Source organism: Aspergillus aculeatus (genome assembly GCF_001890905.1).
Source record: "Aspergillus aculeatus ATCC 16872 unplaced genomic scaffold ASPACscaffold_9, whole genome shotgun sequence".
Taxonomy (NCBI): Eukaryota; Fungi; Ascomycota; class Eurotiomycetes; order Eurotiales; family Aspergillaceae; genus Aspergillus; species Aspergillus aculeatus.
In genome coordinates this window covers 1,166,049-1,181,670 of record NW_017962984.1, presented here as the reverse complement: position 1 = coordinate 1,181,670, position 15,622 = coordinate 1,166,049, and the positions used below count along the sequence as shown (strand labels likewise).

The 15,622-nt window shown below is 51.3% G+C and overlaps 8 protein-coding genes across 8 annotated transcripts; 3 read left to right on the top strand and 5 right to left on the bottom strand.

Moving 5' to 3' along the window:
- The first annotated feature begins 628 nt into the window (after positions 1–628).
- On the top strand, positions 629–2,371 carry ASPACDRAFT_79332 (AIM24 family protein). Its single transcript, XM_020205376.1, has 5 exons — positions 629–712; positions 777–803; positions 883–1,272; positions 1,367–1,716; positions 1,874–2,371. Exons 1-5 carry the CDS (start codon positions 661–663, stop codon positions 2,090–2,092), a joined length of 1,038 nt encoding a protein of 345 aa, XP_020055763.1. The 5' UTR covers positions 629–660; the 3' UTR covers positions 2,093–2,371.
- Positions 2,372–3,013: 642 nt separating this feature from the next.
- ASPACDRAFT_44085 (translation initiation factor eIF2 subunit beta) lies at positions 3,014–4,070 on the bottom strand (the record flags this gene model as incomplete). Its single annotated transcript, XM_020201370.1, has 3 exons — positions 3,014–3,180; positions 3,275–3,895; positions 4,007–4,070. The coding sequence occupies 3 exons, from the start codon at positions 4,068–4,070 to the stop codon at positions 3,014–3,016; spliced, it is 852 nt and encodes a 283-aa protein (XP_020055762.1).
- A 1,045-nt stretch (positions 4,071–5,115) lies between these two features.
- ASPACDRAFT_44084 (uncharacterized protein) lies at positions 5,116–5,568 on the top strand (the record flags this gene model as incomplete). The annotated part of the gene is made up of 2 exons (XM_020201369.1): positions 5,116–5,386; positions 5,465–5,568. The coding sequence occupies 2 exons, from the start codon at positions 5,116–5,118 to the stop codon at positions 5,566–5,568; spliced, it is 375 nt and encodes a 124-aa protein (XP_020055761.1).
- Positions 5,569–6,028: 460 nt separating this feature from the next.
- On the bottom strand, positions 6,029–6,719 carry ASPACDRAFT_44083 (uncharacterized protein; the record flags this gene model as incomplete). Its single annotated transcript, XM_020201368.1, has 2 exons — positions 6,029–6,493; positions 6,594–6,719. 2 exons carry the CDS (start codon positions 6,717–6,719, stop codon positions 6,029–6,031), a joined length of 591 nt encoding a protein of 196 aa, XP_020055760.1.
- Positions 6,720–8,946: 2,227 nt separating this feature from the next.
- Positions 8,947–9,887, bottom strand: ASPACDRAFT_120829 (uncharacterized protein). The gene has a single exon (XM_020196380.1). The coding sequence runs from the start codon at positions 9,754–9,756 to the stop codon at positions 9,193–9,195; it is 564 nt and encodes a 187-aa protein (XP_020055759.1). The 5' UTR covers positions 9,757–9,887; the 3' UTR covers positions 8,947–9,192.
- Positions 9,888–10,292: 405 nt separating this feature from the next.
- Positions 10,293–11,242, bottom strand: ASPACDRAFT_1888989 (uncharacterized protein; the record flags this gene model as incomplete). Its single annotated transcript, XM_020198503.1, has 4 exons — positions 10,293–10,565; positions 10,626–10,692; positions 10,762–11,036; positions 11,107–11,242. Coding segments are annotated over 4 exons (750 nt in total), but the record flags the coding sequence as incomplete, so codon positions are not given.
- Positions 11,243–11,613: 371 nt separating this feature from the next.
- On the top strand, positions 11,614–13,206 carry ASPACDRAFT_1856976 (E3 ubiquitin-protein ligase; the record flags this gene model as incomplete). The annotated part of the gene is made up of 3 exons (XM_020197512.1): positions 11,614–12,758; positions 12,842–13,054; positions 13,107–13,206. Exons 1-3 carry the CDS (start codon positions 11,779–11,781, stop codon positions 13,204–13,206), a joined length of 1,293 nt encoding a protein of 430 aa, XP_020055757.1. The 5' UTR covers positions 11,614–11,778.
- Positions 13,207–14,315: 1,109 nt separating this feature from the next.
- On the bottom strand, positions 14,316–15,027 carry ASPACDRAFT_44080 (RNA recognition motif domain-containing protein; the record flags this gene model as incomplete). The annotated part of the gene is made up of 6 exons (XM_020201367.1): positions 14,316–14,365; positions 14,425–14,454; positions 14,512–14,648; positions 14,708–14,814; positions 14,874–14,946; positions 15,008–15,027. The coding sequence occupies 6 exons, from the start codon at positions 15,025–15,027 to the stop codon at positions 14,316–14,318; spliced, it is 417 nt and encodes a 138-aa protein (XP_020055756.1).
- Between the last annotated feature and the right edge of the window lie 595 nt (positions 15,028–15,622).

Sequence of the window (15,622 nt, the reverse complement as noted above, 5' to 3'; positions counted from 1 at the left end):
AGCGAGTCTCAGACGGATCTCATGCGACGACCAAGACGGCCTTCCTGACCACTCACCGTGCCAAATATTGTCCAGGAATACCCTCAAAGAAGTATAGCCAGCTAATATGGTATTTCATTCTAATGCCTAACGTTGAGCAATTGATATTACCACCCACTTTTGATCGCTGCGAGACGATCGAACTGGCAGACGACGATTTGAGGTCAATAAAAACATATCGTGGTCGGCTGCACCGGTGGTTGCATTTCTACCCCGCTCTTCTGCCGCATGGATGTGCCGCATCTCGAAAATGCAAGTCGGGACGGAGCATGGGATAAACATTGACGCTGAGGGGTTAGGGACCAAGAGGACTACTTCACTGATTGGGCGCATGGCCCCCTTTGTCTGCCCTCGTCCAAGACCATCCTCCGCATGCAGCTCCTATCACAGCCTTCACAGGCTAACTGCCCTAAGCGCCCACGATCACCGTTTGGCTCGATCAGCATGCAAGGCTAAGAGGTCCTCGGCGCTTACAGCAATCAAACCACGCATGCCTCGAGCTGTATCTACACTATTAAAACTGCGACATTTACCTCACAGTATGAACAGATAAAGAACTGCCTTCCATTTTTGAAGTGTAGGTTGCATGAGACAAGCGACAGATTGTCGATAGAAGCATAAATGGCGACTACAATACCCCAAGCACAAGCCCAGCAACATCCTCATTTCCCTCGTGAGTATATCTGTGCCTTAGAATCGATAGTTAGCCCGGATGCTAATACGACCTCTTTGAACAGCCCCGCCAGGTGCTCCGCCTTCTTCACGTACGCCAGCACTTGATTAACATGGGTTCCCTTATCCATTGACAAGAGCCTTGACTCATACATGGTGGACACTTTGTAGTATACCAGCCGAATGCGCAACGATCGCCGTCTTTCCCACCGCCATCGTTCAGCTACCCCCCTCCTCCTCGCGCGCAGACGTCCTCTTCCCTCTCCGAGAAGACAAGTATCGCAGGCGCCTATACAGCGAACGTCGGGATAAACAATGCGCCTCAAGCAGCTCCCAGCTATACAGCACAGCCGGAAATACCGTCCTCAGAGCCATCTCCAAGCGTCGTAGAGACAGAGAGAGCCTCCGGCGGCCCTCTCCATTTCAACCAGCTCCTAAGCTCTTCCACTGCGGACGAAATCGGCACATTCAACGGAGGAAGCTACCGAATCAGCCACCGGGACACGAACTCTGTACTCACATTGCAGCTGGCCATGGGATGCCCGATCGAGGCAAGACCAGGTAAGCCCACGTCCGCTCGGAACCAGACGCCTACGCAATCGGTTCAGAAAATGTCGTTGAGTCACCAGCTAAGCAAGCAAAATAATAATACCAGGGGCCATGATCGCGATGTCCGAACTCGTAACACTTAGAGGCAGCATGCGCTTCTCTCTGAAGAAAGTCCTCGCGGGCGGCAAGCTCTCCCTGTCCACCTATACCGGCCCTGGCGAGGTCCTCCTTGCCCCGTCCACCCTGGGCGATATCATGGTCCTCCGGCTCGCCGGCTCTGACTCGTGGAAATGCGGCCGCGATGTCTTCCTGGCCTCCACGAGCGGCATCAAGAAAGAATATCAGACGCAGTCACTCACCAAGGGCATGTTCTCTGGTGAAGGGTTCTTCATCTACAAGATGGAAGGCGTGGGCCTCATCTGGATTCAGAGCTTCGGGGCTATTATCCAGAAGGATGTATGTCTCTTTTGGTCCCACACACACACGCCAGAAACCACACCTACCTTTTCTGCTCCTTACCCCCCCCTCCCCTCTCCCACACCAATATCTTCTCTCTTGCCCCTCGGACTACCTATTCAAAGTTGCAGTGATCAACTCACTAACAATGACCCAGATCCCCGAAGGTGAATCGTACCTGGTCGACAACGGCCACCTGGTCGCCTGGAACTGCAAGTACAAGATCGAACGCGTCGCCTCGGGGGGCATCATCTCCGGCCTGGCGGCCGGCGAGGGTTTGGCCTGTCGGTTCGCCGGGCCTGGAACGGTGTACTTGCAGACAAGAAACGTCAACGCGTTTGCTGCGCAGATTGGGGCTAGCACTGCTAGTGGATGATCAAGCTACAGCTCTTGCCTGGGCGTCGTCAGGCAAAGGGTACCTAGTACGCACGAGGCCGCCTGGTCCGGAGAGAGAAATTACGGGACTTGTTATGATTATGGCTAGCAGGCGTTTGATTATGCAGTGTGTGCATTTTCGGTTCCTTTCCTTTCAGATTGTCGTCGCTTGTATGTTGCACCTTGATACCTTTCAACGATCATTTGAGCGTGGCTTGGCTTGACATGGGGAATTTGCTAAAGTGTGACAATATACTCACTTGCATTGTATTGATTTTCCTTCCCGACGAGATGACGCATAATGCTAGGTATCGTTCTTCGATAGCTACGAGTAGAGTAATACTATCAATCAATCCAAGTCATTCTCGTAAGAAGATCATACCAAATCCATTCACCTACCATGCCATGCTAGTCATGCCATGTTAAAAGAATCCATCCTCAGATTCTCAACTTCCCCTTGCTTTTCTCTACAGTCCCTCAAGCCCTTCAAACCACTCCCTATCACCGAACCAGCAACAGACACAAGAAAGACTAACGGTCATTCCACATAACCTCCCATCATCCACATACCGACATGATCCTCACCACAACGAGGATACATGATCAAAAAAGTTAAAAAAGGAAGGAAGCTCTTTGTATATGAGAGGAAGATAGAAAATTTGTTCGGGGGAAGTGTTGGGAATATGAGATCATAACCGTGTCCATCACGAAGTAAAGAGAGGCAGGCAAGAAAAGTAAAAGCTGGGAAAAAAAAAAGAAAGGGAAAGGGACCATGCCACACACAAAAACCCATAGATTCCATAGAAGAAACGCACAAAACCCCTCTTTCTTCCTTTCCATTCCTCCGCCCCTTTTCTTTTTGTCCCCTCCGCACCTCTTTGGGGTGGGGAAAAACAAATTAAATTCCCTGCTTTTGAATCGTTTAACCCTGTCTCTTTCTGCGGCCGACCTGTCCACGGAAACCGGTCTTGATGGCGGCGACGGAACGACGAGAACCGCAAGAGTTACAGGTGACGAAGTATAGACGGTTCTCACCCTTGTTGAGCTCGGTGTCGGGACTGCGGCAGGTCTTGCAGGTGACGTATTCAACTATCCAGGAGTTAGTTGCAATTCGTAAAGGTAGAGGATACGGAGTGGGATTGGAGAGGGAACAAGAAGGGAAAAATGGGGAATGAGGACATACCGATATATCTTCTCAGGACGTTCTCGATCTGCTTCTGTTGGAAACGACCCTTGATGACCAGACGACGGGAACCGTCGACACTACCGCTGGTACCCAATTCGGCGAACAGGAACTGCATGACGTGGTCGTCGGACCGCTTCATGCGCTTGCAGATATCGGCGATGTTGGCGAAAATGGTACGACGGTTACCTTCACGGAGACACTGAGGCGGGGGGATCTTGTAGGACTTGGTGCCGCTGGACAGCAGGTCGGGGTGGTGGCTCTGGATGAGGGAGAAGAATCGCGAGACGAGGAGCGCATAGGGGATGGCTTGCGTGGCGTCGTGGGCCCAGATACCCGTACCGGCCTCGTGGTCGCCCTCGGGAACTTCCTCCTCCTTCTCCTCGCCGGCGCCGGCAGCGGCGGTGACACCGGCCTCAGCCAGCTTGGCCTCGAAGTCATCGGTGTCGACCTTCTTGGACTTGGACTTCTTCTTCTTCTTCAGGGCGGAGACGTCGAACTCGCCGTCGCCGGCGGGGGAGGCCTCATCGCCTTCGCCGGCTTCCGTGTCCTTGGGCTTCTTGGTCTTCTTCTTCTTCGACAGGCCCTTGAAGAGCTCGGTAACTTCGTCGACGGACTTGTCTATATCCCGGGGAAGAGAGGGTGTTAGCTTGAGGCGGTCGCGTAGATTTTTTGGGGGTTGAACAGGACAATCATCCCGGCCATGGAGGGGGGAGGGGTATCAAGACATACCCTCAGCAGCCTCAACGGGCTTCTCAACCTGAGGGGTCTCTGTGACTTCGCCGTTGGTATCCATGATGACGTCTCCTTCACTGAATGCGACGGACTTGCGTTGCTTGGGTTCGACCTGTTAATCGGGGAACCGGACAGCCCAACAGGTTAGCGGGGCACCGAAATTATGTGAAAGTGAACGATGAAAAAGCCCTGACAGCAAAACTCTCAGGGATAGCACTGCTCGTTGACTACCAGCACCACGTGATCGACAGGGGCTGGGGAAGAAAGAGGGTTGTTTGACGCAGGCAAAGACGAAGGTGGTTTGGAGAGCAGCAGCAGCGGGTATGAAATGATTGAAGAAAATGTGGGAGGGCAATCGGTAAAGGGAAAACGGGCTTTGTGACGTACGGTGTCCGCCATATTGGCTCGGCGCTTATGATATTCAAAGGGTTCTCAGTCTAACACGACGCAGAACAGAACTGTCCGAGAATCAAAAATTCAAGGGACAGAGAGAATACTATTCGTAGAGAATGATGAGGTCGATCTTCTTAGATCTGCCGTTGAGTTGTTGCTGGTTTGGGTTGCGAGATGGCGATTCTCGTTATCGCGGGTCCCCTCACGTGACAGCCACCCAGTGACTCAGGACCGTATTTACATTACCGTACTGTCGGTCGCCTCCTCAGGCCACAACAATGTTGAGCTGGCTGCCTTTCTGCCTGACTGCTCCTGCCTTGCTGCCTCGTCGCCTCTCTGCCTCAGTCCCCGGGAATGATTACATCAGACCATCCCCAACCCGATTCGTCACTGAACAAGAACTACCGTCGCCGAGCTCCAAGCCTTATCCGCTGCTATCCTTCGGATACCTTGCTGTACCTTCACATTCGACCAAAGTTGGCTCATGCTGAATTCCTTGATCAGGCGGTAGGCAGGCCACTGCTTGATTGCAAATCTCCCCGATTGACACTATTTCATATCTCTCTTCACCATCACCACCACCACCACCTCCGACGATACCAATAAACACCAACACTCACTTCATCCCCGCACACCTTTCCTCGAGACTACGCAACCTGCTACCTAGTACTCTATACTTTGGGATTAACCACACCGACCCTTCCATCGTCAAAATGTCTGCCTCGCCCTCCGCCTCTAACCCTTCCCTCACCACCTCCGCCTACATGGTCTCCTCCCGCGACCGATCCTACTCCTCCGCCTCCGACGACGACATCGCCTCTCTCCCCTCCGAAAGTACCTCCGTCTCCGACCTCGATACCCTCTCAGATTACTCCGACGCGGAGGAGGAATGGCGCGAAAGTCTGGAGCAGTTAGAGATGCTCCTGACTATGGTGTTCGTTCCGTTCGTGGGGAAATATCTGGGCCGGAAATGCGCTTACTGGAGTATGTTGCCCTGATTCCGTTTACCTCCTTTTTGGATTTGATTTTGCCTCCGGGATGAGGTGCTGATACTTTTGGCAGGTTGGACGAGATTCATGGAATGGAAGTACCCCGTTGAGGTGGTCGTAAGCAACAAGGCTGCCTTCAAGGGAGCCGGGGCTGTGGGGGCTCTCTCCCCTCTATAAGCGGTAGTGGAAACAAAGACGAGGTTTTTATATATGGGAAGGGGTTCTCGCGCTGTCTATATCCGAGGGTCTATACCGTTGCAGCATTCTATCCTTGTAGTGAAAGGAGTTTCACGATGGTATCAGGCGAACCTTTTCCCTTTTCGCGGAGCAGGCCCTCAGATGCTTTTTGAGGGGCTTGGTCACTTGGATATATCTTGCGCCTCCAAAAAAATGTCCAGTGAATAAGAGATGCTCCTTTGAGGACAACTGGTCTGATCTTTGGTGTTGAGTTTATAGCATAGCATATTTGTTTATTTAGAAAGGTATACCCCCAAATATCAGCCTTACTTAGGGCTTATCTAAGTCTTTAGCATGCACCGAGATTTCTGGTCCGGCGTACTACAGGACAGAAAGAACGTCTTTCCGGTGGCATAAGAAAAGGATCGAGAACATACATACGAGACACTCTAGAAGAGGGCTAGGGTGACGAGTCCACTCTCCTAGAAACGACACGCTCCACATTCTCCCTCGCCATTCGCTTCCTTTTCTCCTTTCCCTCCAAGCTCCCTAGCTGGATGCCCGCCTGGGCTAGTGCAGGCTGTGCATAGAAGCACGGATCGCTGTATCCTGGCGTGAGGAAGCGCTCCAGCGGTGTTTCATGGCGGATGTTGGTCTGATCCAGGGCGACTTTACTCTCAAAGAGCTTCAGTGAAGCGCAAACTTGGTTGTCCGAGCTAACAGTGAATCGGGCATCCGGCCGTTGTTTGGTGGAAGAAGCGTAGTCGACTTGGGGGAGCTGCTCCACATCTGACTCGATATCATGGTCGGCAACAGCCGTGGGCTCGCAGAGCGAGACGCCGAGCTGGGAGTAGTACGCGTGAATACGTTCTTCTGCGATGAGGGAGTCGATCCATGATGGCACGGTAGACTCTGTGTGAGCGTGCTGAGGTGGAATGTTAGTGGTACGGTAGGTCTAAGACGGCAAGCTTCGTATAATGAGAGGAGGGAGAGGAGGGACAGGTAGAGGAAAGGGGCAAGCAAACCAATTCAGTGAGTTCCTCATGAATGGCAAGATTGCGCTCAATCAATGGCGCCGGAAGTGAAGTCAGGACTGGACATTGAGTTGCGGCTGCCGTTCGGGCTGAAGGAGGATCTTGCTTGTTGGCCATTTTTTCGCATTTGATTTGATATTCCGTGCTTTTCCTCCCATCGCTCGCTGTGCCTCTTTATACAACCCTAAGACACAATAAACAAATGCATTAGCTTCTCTCTGCCTACCCCACGTCACCTAGCTGATCTAATTGCCTTCAGCCAAGCTCTCACTAATGTCCCATACGAGACCGTTGACGAGCTTCGAACTACCCTCCGGCCGGAGATCTAGATGTACACAGCATAGTGCAGCAAGCCAATGCAACCAGTCGACATGATGGAACAGTTGACTGATAGCCAGAGTTGATTTGTTCCTTTTCAGGTAAGAAAGTGGTAAGGTTATTGTATCATACGACTCCTTCCCTTGTGGGTTTAACTTCTCCACGTAGCGAGTTCCCCTTGAGTAGCGCAGCGCAACCGAAGTCAGCTAAGAACCTGTCAAAGACTTGCAAATGCAAGGTAAGTACGTGGTACTTCTGACGCTTCTCCACTAGTGATTAATCCGACAAAAGGGATAACCTGAGTGACACTGGCATGGATGAGGTCAGCTAGCTTAAAGCCACAATGTCCTGCGACAACGCCTCTTTACAACAGAATGTACACACGCGTGCACATACGCTTGATCTAGCAACTTCATTCTTCTCCGCGGAGATGATATCCTCAGAACCAAAGATAAGCAGTATTGCACACCCCAAAGCGGATGACCCCTCAGCTGCCTTTCGTGTTGGCTGAACTAGAAAGTGATAGCAGACCAACAAATCTGCACATATGTCTTGGCGTACACACAGTGAATGCCTCCTGGACTCACGGTAAGAACTAGACAGTTCTGACGGGCCTATCAGAGTCCCAGGTCATATGCTTCCTGGACTTGAAACACTGCATGGATTAATGCAAGCCAGGAAGTCCCCATCCGAGTTCTTTCCTGGTTCTCGGGTCCGGATCGGCAGCGAATTTACTTTTCCTGAGTTTTTGCCGTTGACAATTCAGTTGGGGGCTGGCTGCATCCTCTCACAGATCTGAATTGCGAATATATGGCGGTGGCTTAGATCGTTCGTCGATGACTCCAAGGCGTAAGATTTGGCTCACTGATAATCTATATATCAGAGCGATACAGGTAGGGTGACTTCGATCAATTACCTCACACTATCAAGGGCATTGCTGGAGAAAGACAACCCGTAACATTTTCCCTGAGTGATTGGCCCTATTCCTGCAAATATCCTCGAAGCCAATCAGCCAAGAAGGAAAAAGCAACGAACAAGCAACAAGGACCACGTACAACATCAGCCCTAAGCTCAGTTCACTGCCCAACGATTCCTTGGGTCTCAATACCTACACATGCAGCCAGACCACCCCAGAGAAGCGTTACAGCACCATTCAATCCCCACCGGAAATCAAGTGCGACAAACCAGAAACATTCCGACAGATCGGTTCCTGCAGCCCCGTGTGCAGTTCATTTCCTCATTCTTCATACCCTTCCTTTCAAGCGTGTTTGACCCGACTACCTGGTTAGGTCTGCTGCAGTCCGGTCCACGGTCTGGGCCCCCAGACGAATAGTACTTCTGTCCTGACGGCTTTATCGTCCAGTCAACTCAGCAAATGGGCCCCATCACATCCACTCTCCGGTTGTTGCCTGTTGCCTGAATGACTTAGTCTCTCTGCCTGATTTTTCTTTATCGCATACCCTCCCTCCCATGCATTTCCGTAGACACTTATCAAAATCCTGCTACGTTGCCCCTTCTCCTGCAAGCTGGCGTAATCGGTCAGGGGTCTGATTCGCTCCATCATTCTCCTCAGACGGCAGCCTGGTTCAGCCGTGGAGGAGGGGTAGGATAGCCCTGCCGTATTGAGGTTCTCCCTGCAAGGCTGTGGGCTCAATGAATGTGCCAGGGTTGCACTTCATAGCTTGTCATCTAGATTAATGATGGGGATAGGAGCATACTGGGAGAATTTTCAGGCATATTTGTTTGTTGATGTATCAAGCTTCAAAGCCAAGCCTCATCAAATAGGGTATGGTAACTTAGCTTGTGACATGACCCACGGACACAATGACCCCCCGTCCCCGTGACCCCTAACCGTGCTCTCGAAACCTGACATGGGGCTCTCCAGGGCTAAAGCCAAAATACATTCCACCCTAGTGAACCAGCTCGGGGCTACCTACTCGAGGACGAGGGTTATGGTAGACTAGACAGCCTGATTGATCAAACACCCTGGTTCCAAGTTACCACAGGCTAATTCCATCGCGAGCCCCTCTGATGTACCTTCCCCCCCTTCATCTTATTTCGTTTTCTTGGTCATGTTAATCTACAGTTGATCTTGATCATTCCCAGAAACTAGGAATACATACATGATACTCTCATCTCCTCAAATAATCGTGGCAAAGCATTCTCACTTCCAAATATAACCGAGCTTGGCTTCAATAAATGCAAAGCCATCCCATCAAAATACCAATACAAGATACTTGTGGAGTAAGAGCTGACAAAATATAGCACACCGTCAATACAACATCCTTCGCTGCCAAAATCCTTCCAGATCACCGCTGATATCAATTTGGAGGTTTGTGGGCTCGCAATGCGAGCCAGGGCCTTGTCGCAGTCTGCATTCCAAGCAGCCTTCTGCATGGGTGGTAAACCCAGCCCGAGTTTGCATCATCTCATTCTCAGTGAACAGACCGCCGTTGTAGATTGTCGTAATGTACCTTGAGAGAGGCTCATCTCTCACCGCATCGCTTGCCGGAGCTTTCGCCGACCTATCCCCTGGATGGCTGGACAAGTAGTAACTTGTCCGATCGTCAGTTGCGTAGCCTTGCGTGTCTTCATGTGTATCCCTGGCTGAAGGCTTTCTTTCCAGAGCACTCTCCGGCCTCCGTATTTGAACTCCAGGCTCGAAACTTGAAGTGGAAATTCCTCTGATATTTTTCTGAAGAGGTTCGAAGAAGTTCGATTCGGAAGCCAAAATGGCGTCACACGCAGCTTCAAGGGCAGCATAGTCCACCTTGCTGGGACTCAATGGGAAGCAGTCATCGATGATCTCATTGTACCCGCTTGAAGTGACCAACATTGAGTTCGGTTGAGCATCGCAAGAAACCTGACGGCACACTTCATCCTTGCCCTCAGAATATGGCAAATCTGGCCTATCGGGCCTTTTATTCTGGATATTTTCGCAGGATAATATATGTTGAGATGACTTTGTCGGAGTGATCCAGTCTCTGGTGACTTTCCGCAAGGATTCCTCCTGTCGATGTGCGTATTCTGGAGGCGTTCCAGAATTTGCCGATAGTATCGTAGCTCGAGACTTGATGCCTGGATCTAGGTGCTCCCGCTGAATTGCATGTCCTCTTCCAGTCTTTTGAATCTTCTTGGGCGGCATAGGCGCAGTGGTTGCGGTTCGCATGGGCGATGACGAGGACATGCGTTTGAGAAAGTCTCTGTTAAGAGATATTCTGCTGCGTTGCGAGGCCTGAGTATCATTCTTCCCCAAGTCCCAGAGGACCTCTCTCTCACTGAGTAAGCGGTGTAAATCTTCCAGAGTTAATAGCCTTTTTCCCGGAAAGGCTTTCTTGGGAGAGCGGAAATTAACCCGCAGAAGATTTCTAGTGTGGCTTTCCAAGTCGGGGTCTGACGACAGGTCCAAGGCAGTACGTGGCGATCTCATAGCATTTCTTAGCAAGTTTCCATTTCTCCCATCTGTGCCGTGTTGTGACCGGTGATCTTCATGACGAATTGATTTCTGCAGCTCGCATCTGGTTGTATCTGCTGTGTCATGATCTGGGAGCGATCCGAAATACGTCTCAGATACATCATTCCGAGGGGTCAGGCTTTGAGGTTTTCCTGCCAGGAAGTCTTCCTCTGAAAAGCCAAGTATGGGGACTAGAGCACAGTCAAAATCTACATGTAAGAGATATGCGAGCGTGTCTGAGACAAGCGTACCTCTAGATTTGATAGGGGAAGAGGCCTTTCCCTTCTTGAAGATTCCCAAGTCTTGGCGATGGTTGATCTTGCATCTCATTCAGCATTGTTATAGTATGAAGGGGATATACTAAGTATCTCAGAGGACATGACTTACCGTCAATCGATCTTGGGCCACATTGGGCGCATGGAACTTGTGGGCGATTGCTCGCCTGAGATGCTTCGAAAGACGTTCGAGCTTCTTCTGGACCTTGGTCTCTTTATAGTCATATCGGTCATCCTTGGTTTTGTGCCTCATACGGCGCTCGTATCTATCAAGCTTCTCATCCTGCAGTGCAGTAGGCTTTGCATCGGCGAGATGGGAGGGTGAGCATCCTCCGACCTCTGGCAGGGTAGCGTCAGCATTGCTCTGGGTGAGAGCTTTGGGCTGCGCTGTTTGGGCTGTAGTAGTGTGACATTCTCCATCAATATGATATCGGCAGATCGTGATTGGGAGACTCACTTGCACGAACCGAAGTCTTGTCTGCAAGAAGTTTCTTGTAGAATCTCGGCGGGTCTTTGTCATCTCTCAAGATCCAGTCTTCGACTCTAGCATATGTCTCTTGAGGAAGAAGGCGTTGCGAAGCTAAGGAAGGCATGGGTAATGATCGAAGTTGTTGATGCGGTTGGAGAGTAGAATTTGCCGGGAGATAGGGAGAGGACAAGAGGGACTGGAAGGTGAATAGTATGTTGCTATAGAATCAAGAAAGTCAGAGATTGAACAAGTCTTGGAAACGGATTAGAAGAGAATAAAAGGATGAGGTCGACTCACAAGCAGTCGACTTTATGCTTGCTTCAGGATGATGTCGCTTACCCCAAAAGTTTGTGCCTTCCTAGATAGGAAAGACTATATAGGCTCTCGGCACAGCACTGCACTGCACTGCACTGCTCCCATTAATTGTATCCTTGATGACTACTTTCAGTATTGACCACTATGTTCCCCCTTTCATTCTCATTCTGAATGCATATTGAACACAACTCAAACTCACCGTCCTTTTTCTTGCATCTGTCTGTCTTCTGCTTTTTCATCTTTCTTCTTCGCCTTTCATCCTCACTTCTTCTTTCAACCTTTTTCAGCGCGCAAAGCAACTTGCTTCTCTCTCCTCAAAATCCCACCAACAGCACCTTAAACAGTATGGATGAAGCTTCCGCACAACTTATCCTGAGTTTGCTCCACCAAGATGTGCAGGAGGAGATCGAAGCCTGCAGGACCAGGAACAACAACAGTGAACCATCCGATCATGAACTTGCTCTGCGCGAATGGGCATCCCAGATCCAACAGTGCGCCACGACCACTCATGATAATCAGGTGGCCCTGAGCATCGATCGAGCGACCTACGATGACCGCGTGGCACTCACCTTAGCTGTACAGGAGGAGAGCCTGGCGCTCGCCGACCGAACGCTCGCTCTTCGATATGGAAACCAAGCGCGACAAGGCCAGAACCAGCCAGCCCAGCGTCTAGCCACGCAACAGACCCACGATGCCACCAGAATCCTGGCACAGATAGACGGAGCCGACATCTCCTCGCTGCTACCCGCCCGCACTACAGCTGCTCTCGGATACGGCGCTGGGTCGTCTTCCAATACCGCCGCAAAGCCCCCCTTGGATGGCAATGGCACGGCTGAGTGTGTTGCGTGCTTGGAGGAACAGTCCCTGAAGAATGTGATGCAGACACCGTGCTCGCATCGGTACTGTAAGGCTTGTGTATTACGTCTATTCAGAGAGGCACTGGCCGACGAGTCGCTTCTGCCGCTCCGTTGCTGCCGTCTGCCGATTCCTCCATCGACGCTCCAGGATCATCTGGGCCATCGACAGGCCAAGCAGCTGGAGGACAAGTTGATTGAGAGGGAAGATCCGTACAGGACCTACTGCTCCAGAGCGGGCTGCGGGCAGTACTTGATGCCATATCAGGTGCAGGGCTACATCGGCACATGCAAGATTTGTCAACAGGAGACTTGCACTCTCTGTAAACGGCCCGCACATGCAGGGACCGAGTGCGAGAATGACCAGATCGAAGATCAGACTGTTCTGGACCTTGCAGCTGAGCAGGGATGGCAGCGCTGTGCGCGATGCAGCCATGTCATCGAGTTGGGAACAGGATGCAACCATATCACGTAGGTCAAAGCCTCTCTTATGATGTCCCCTTGTCGCATTGTTGACATTCTTGATATCCCTCTTGCCACAGATGCCGCTGTAGGTACGAGTTCTGCTATGTCTGCGGCTCTACCTGGAAACTGTGCACCTGTGCGATCTGGGATGAGACAAGGCTGTTGCTCCGAGCTCGACACGTCGCCGGTCGAGATCGAGCCGACCCCCCACCCGAGCAGGAAGTTCAACTAGTGGCACAGAACCTCCAGGAAGACCACGAATGTGACCACGACAACTGGAAGCGTGTCGAAGGCGCTCATCAGTGCGAAGAATGCCACGATAACCTACCGCACTTCATCTACAAATGCCGACAGTGCCGCTTGCTCGCTTGCGCGCGCTGCAGATTCAATCGTCTTTAGTCGGTCTCTGCTGCACTGCACTGGAGCGGATTTCACTACTGGTGATAATTTCTAATTCGATTTGTCTTTCCTGATATTTTTCTGATATGTACTATGTATGAGGGTGTATTCTGTTCTTAACATGTCGACGCATGGCAACATTGTTGTGACATAATGGACAAGTCTCAGGGGCACGGTAAGCCTTTCGCAGCCGAGGCAATCAGGCATGCCCACACAATCTATATGCCAATGAATATGATAATTCCAAGAGACTGTCGAAGCGTGCACTCCTGAAAATGTCGAGTATGCATCGACTTCACACAAAACCCAGAATCCTGAAGACCACACCGATTCACAGATCTACCCGCCAAAGCGTACTCTGCTCTTCAAACCACGTTCCCAAGTACTGCTCGTCCTGCCGAGAGGCCTACACTACTCCACAGTAGGCAGATCTCTTATTGGGGCGCTGTCATCACGAGTCCTTAAAAAGAAGGCTTCCATAATTTCAGATCTGCTCTGCATTTTCCCTCATTCATATCTGGACAGCGTCGTCAAGTCGACTGGCCTGTGTGTGATGCTAGCCGGCGGCTGACTTGCGCGATGCCCGTGAGTCGATACGCATCGAGCCCTGCATAATAGCTTCCGGGGATAGTTAGCATCTTGTTTCACGTCGAATTCTTGTTCTGTCTGCGTTCGGTTCGCTGCCGTGGTTACTATACCTTCCCTTAAAGACTCTAAAACTCTAGTAGCTTCGGGCGAGGTGGACTGCCTCAGCTGAGGGGTGTCCCACCGAGATAAACCTGCGTTTTCCAAGTTTTATAAAGCACAACAATTCTGCAATTTCTCACGATCGGCTCAGAAGATCAAGTTCCCATATTGGCCAAATTACATCGATGTAAGAGAGCAACCGCAAAAAAGGGAGAGTCCGGATTGAGAGACAGCCAGGGCAAAACAGCAGAGATGAAGCCTCAAAAGAAGAGAAAAGGAGCATAACAGGGGCAGTGATCGTTCCAGTCATTCTTGGGTAACCGTCATAACAGATTCGGGACTTCGTTCCTTCGTATTCACATCCCTGCCTGAGAATCCCTGGGGACTAATAGCAGGGTTGCATGGAATAATAGGGTCAAAGGGAAGGAGAGAGGGGGCAAGACAGATTCTGGGGGTCGACATGCACGGCGCAGGCAATCAAGCATTCTGGTTCGATTCGTATGATTGCTGCTGGGGGCTACGCCAGTCTAATAATCTTTTCATCAGTGAGACTGAGAGGCGAGATTCAGGAGGATTTGAGACTTACTACCACCGCCGCCGTAGCCACCGCCGCCACCTGTGATCTGGGTTAGCTGATACTTCGGGACCACCTTGAGGAGGATGAATGACGAACCGTAACCACCACGGTAACCTCCATTGCCTCCTTCACGCTGGTTGTAGCCACCCCGGCCGTGGAAACCGCCACCTCCAGCGCCGCCGCCGCGAGGCCGCTCCGAAGCCTTGTCGACTCGGATAACCCGACCATCGAATCTGTTGAGGATCAATACTAGGTCAGGAAAGGGTGAGGGGAAAGAGGAGAGGTTACTGACTCCTGGTTGTTCATGGCCTCCATAGCCTTGTCGGCATCCTCATCGGTTGCGAACCGGACGAATCCGAAACCACGGCTGCGGTTGGTATCATGGTCCTTGACAACGACCTGAGAACAAGTTGATTAGATGCTGCGACTCACAATAGCGCAGAAAGGGGGACACCCACGGCTTCCTCGACGACTCCGAAGTCCTGGAATCCTTGGCGGAGGGTTTCATCAGTGGTGTGCCAGGCCAGGCCACTATGCTGAGTTAGTCTTATTTGATTGTGGAACCCAGATATGTGAAATGGTGCAGACTTACCCAACAAAGAGCTTAGACATTTTGAAATGGGAGAAGTAGGGTTCTGCGCGAATATTGGGTTAGTACTGAGGAATCAGAAGCACCGAGGTAGAGCGCAGAGTCAAGATGCTTGGGATGGTGTTTAACGCTGCTTTCACACCACAGGGATTTTGCACGAGGATGTAAAGTCAGAGTAAAATGTGAACGAGTGAAGGGAAATATTTAACAGTGAAGAAGAATGCTTGCGACAATGGCCTTTGGTGCGAGGAAACCCAGCAGAAGATCCCCTCCGACCCGGTTTGGCCAGATATGAGGATGACCGCCGATAATCGCTCCGAGGGATCCTTCCGTCATTTTTGCTTCGGTGCTTTGAACAAAAAGGAGAAGACACATACCTTGACAAGACTACTCGTCTGTTGAGCCTAGATGGGGAGAGATTCAGAGAAGAGAGTGAGAAAAAAATTAAGGAGGGGAGTGGAAGAAGGAGGATTTTGTTCCTGGCGAAAACGACTGCGGTCAGCAAAGTGGGCAGATGCAGCAAGCGCGAGTTGGCCGAGGGGAGAGGAAGAGTGGGAGAGGGAGAGGACAGGACAGGACGGACAACGCGGCTGGGTTAAAGCGGGGGGGGGGGGGGGG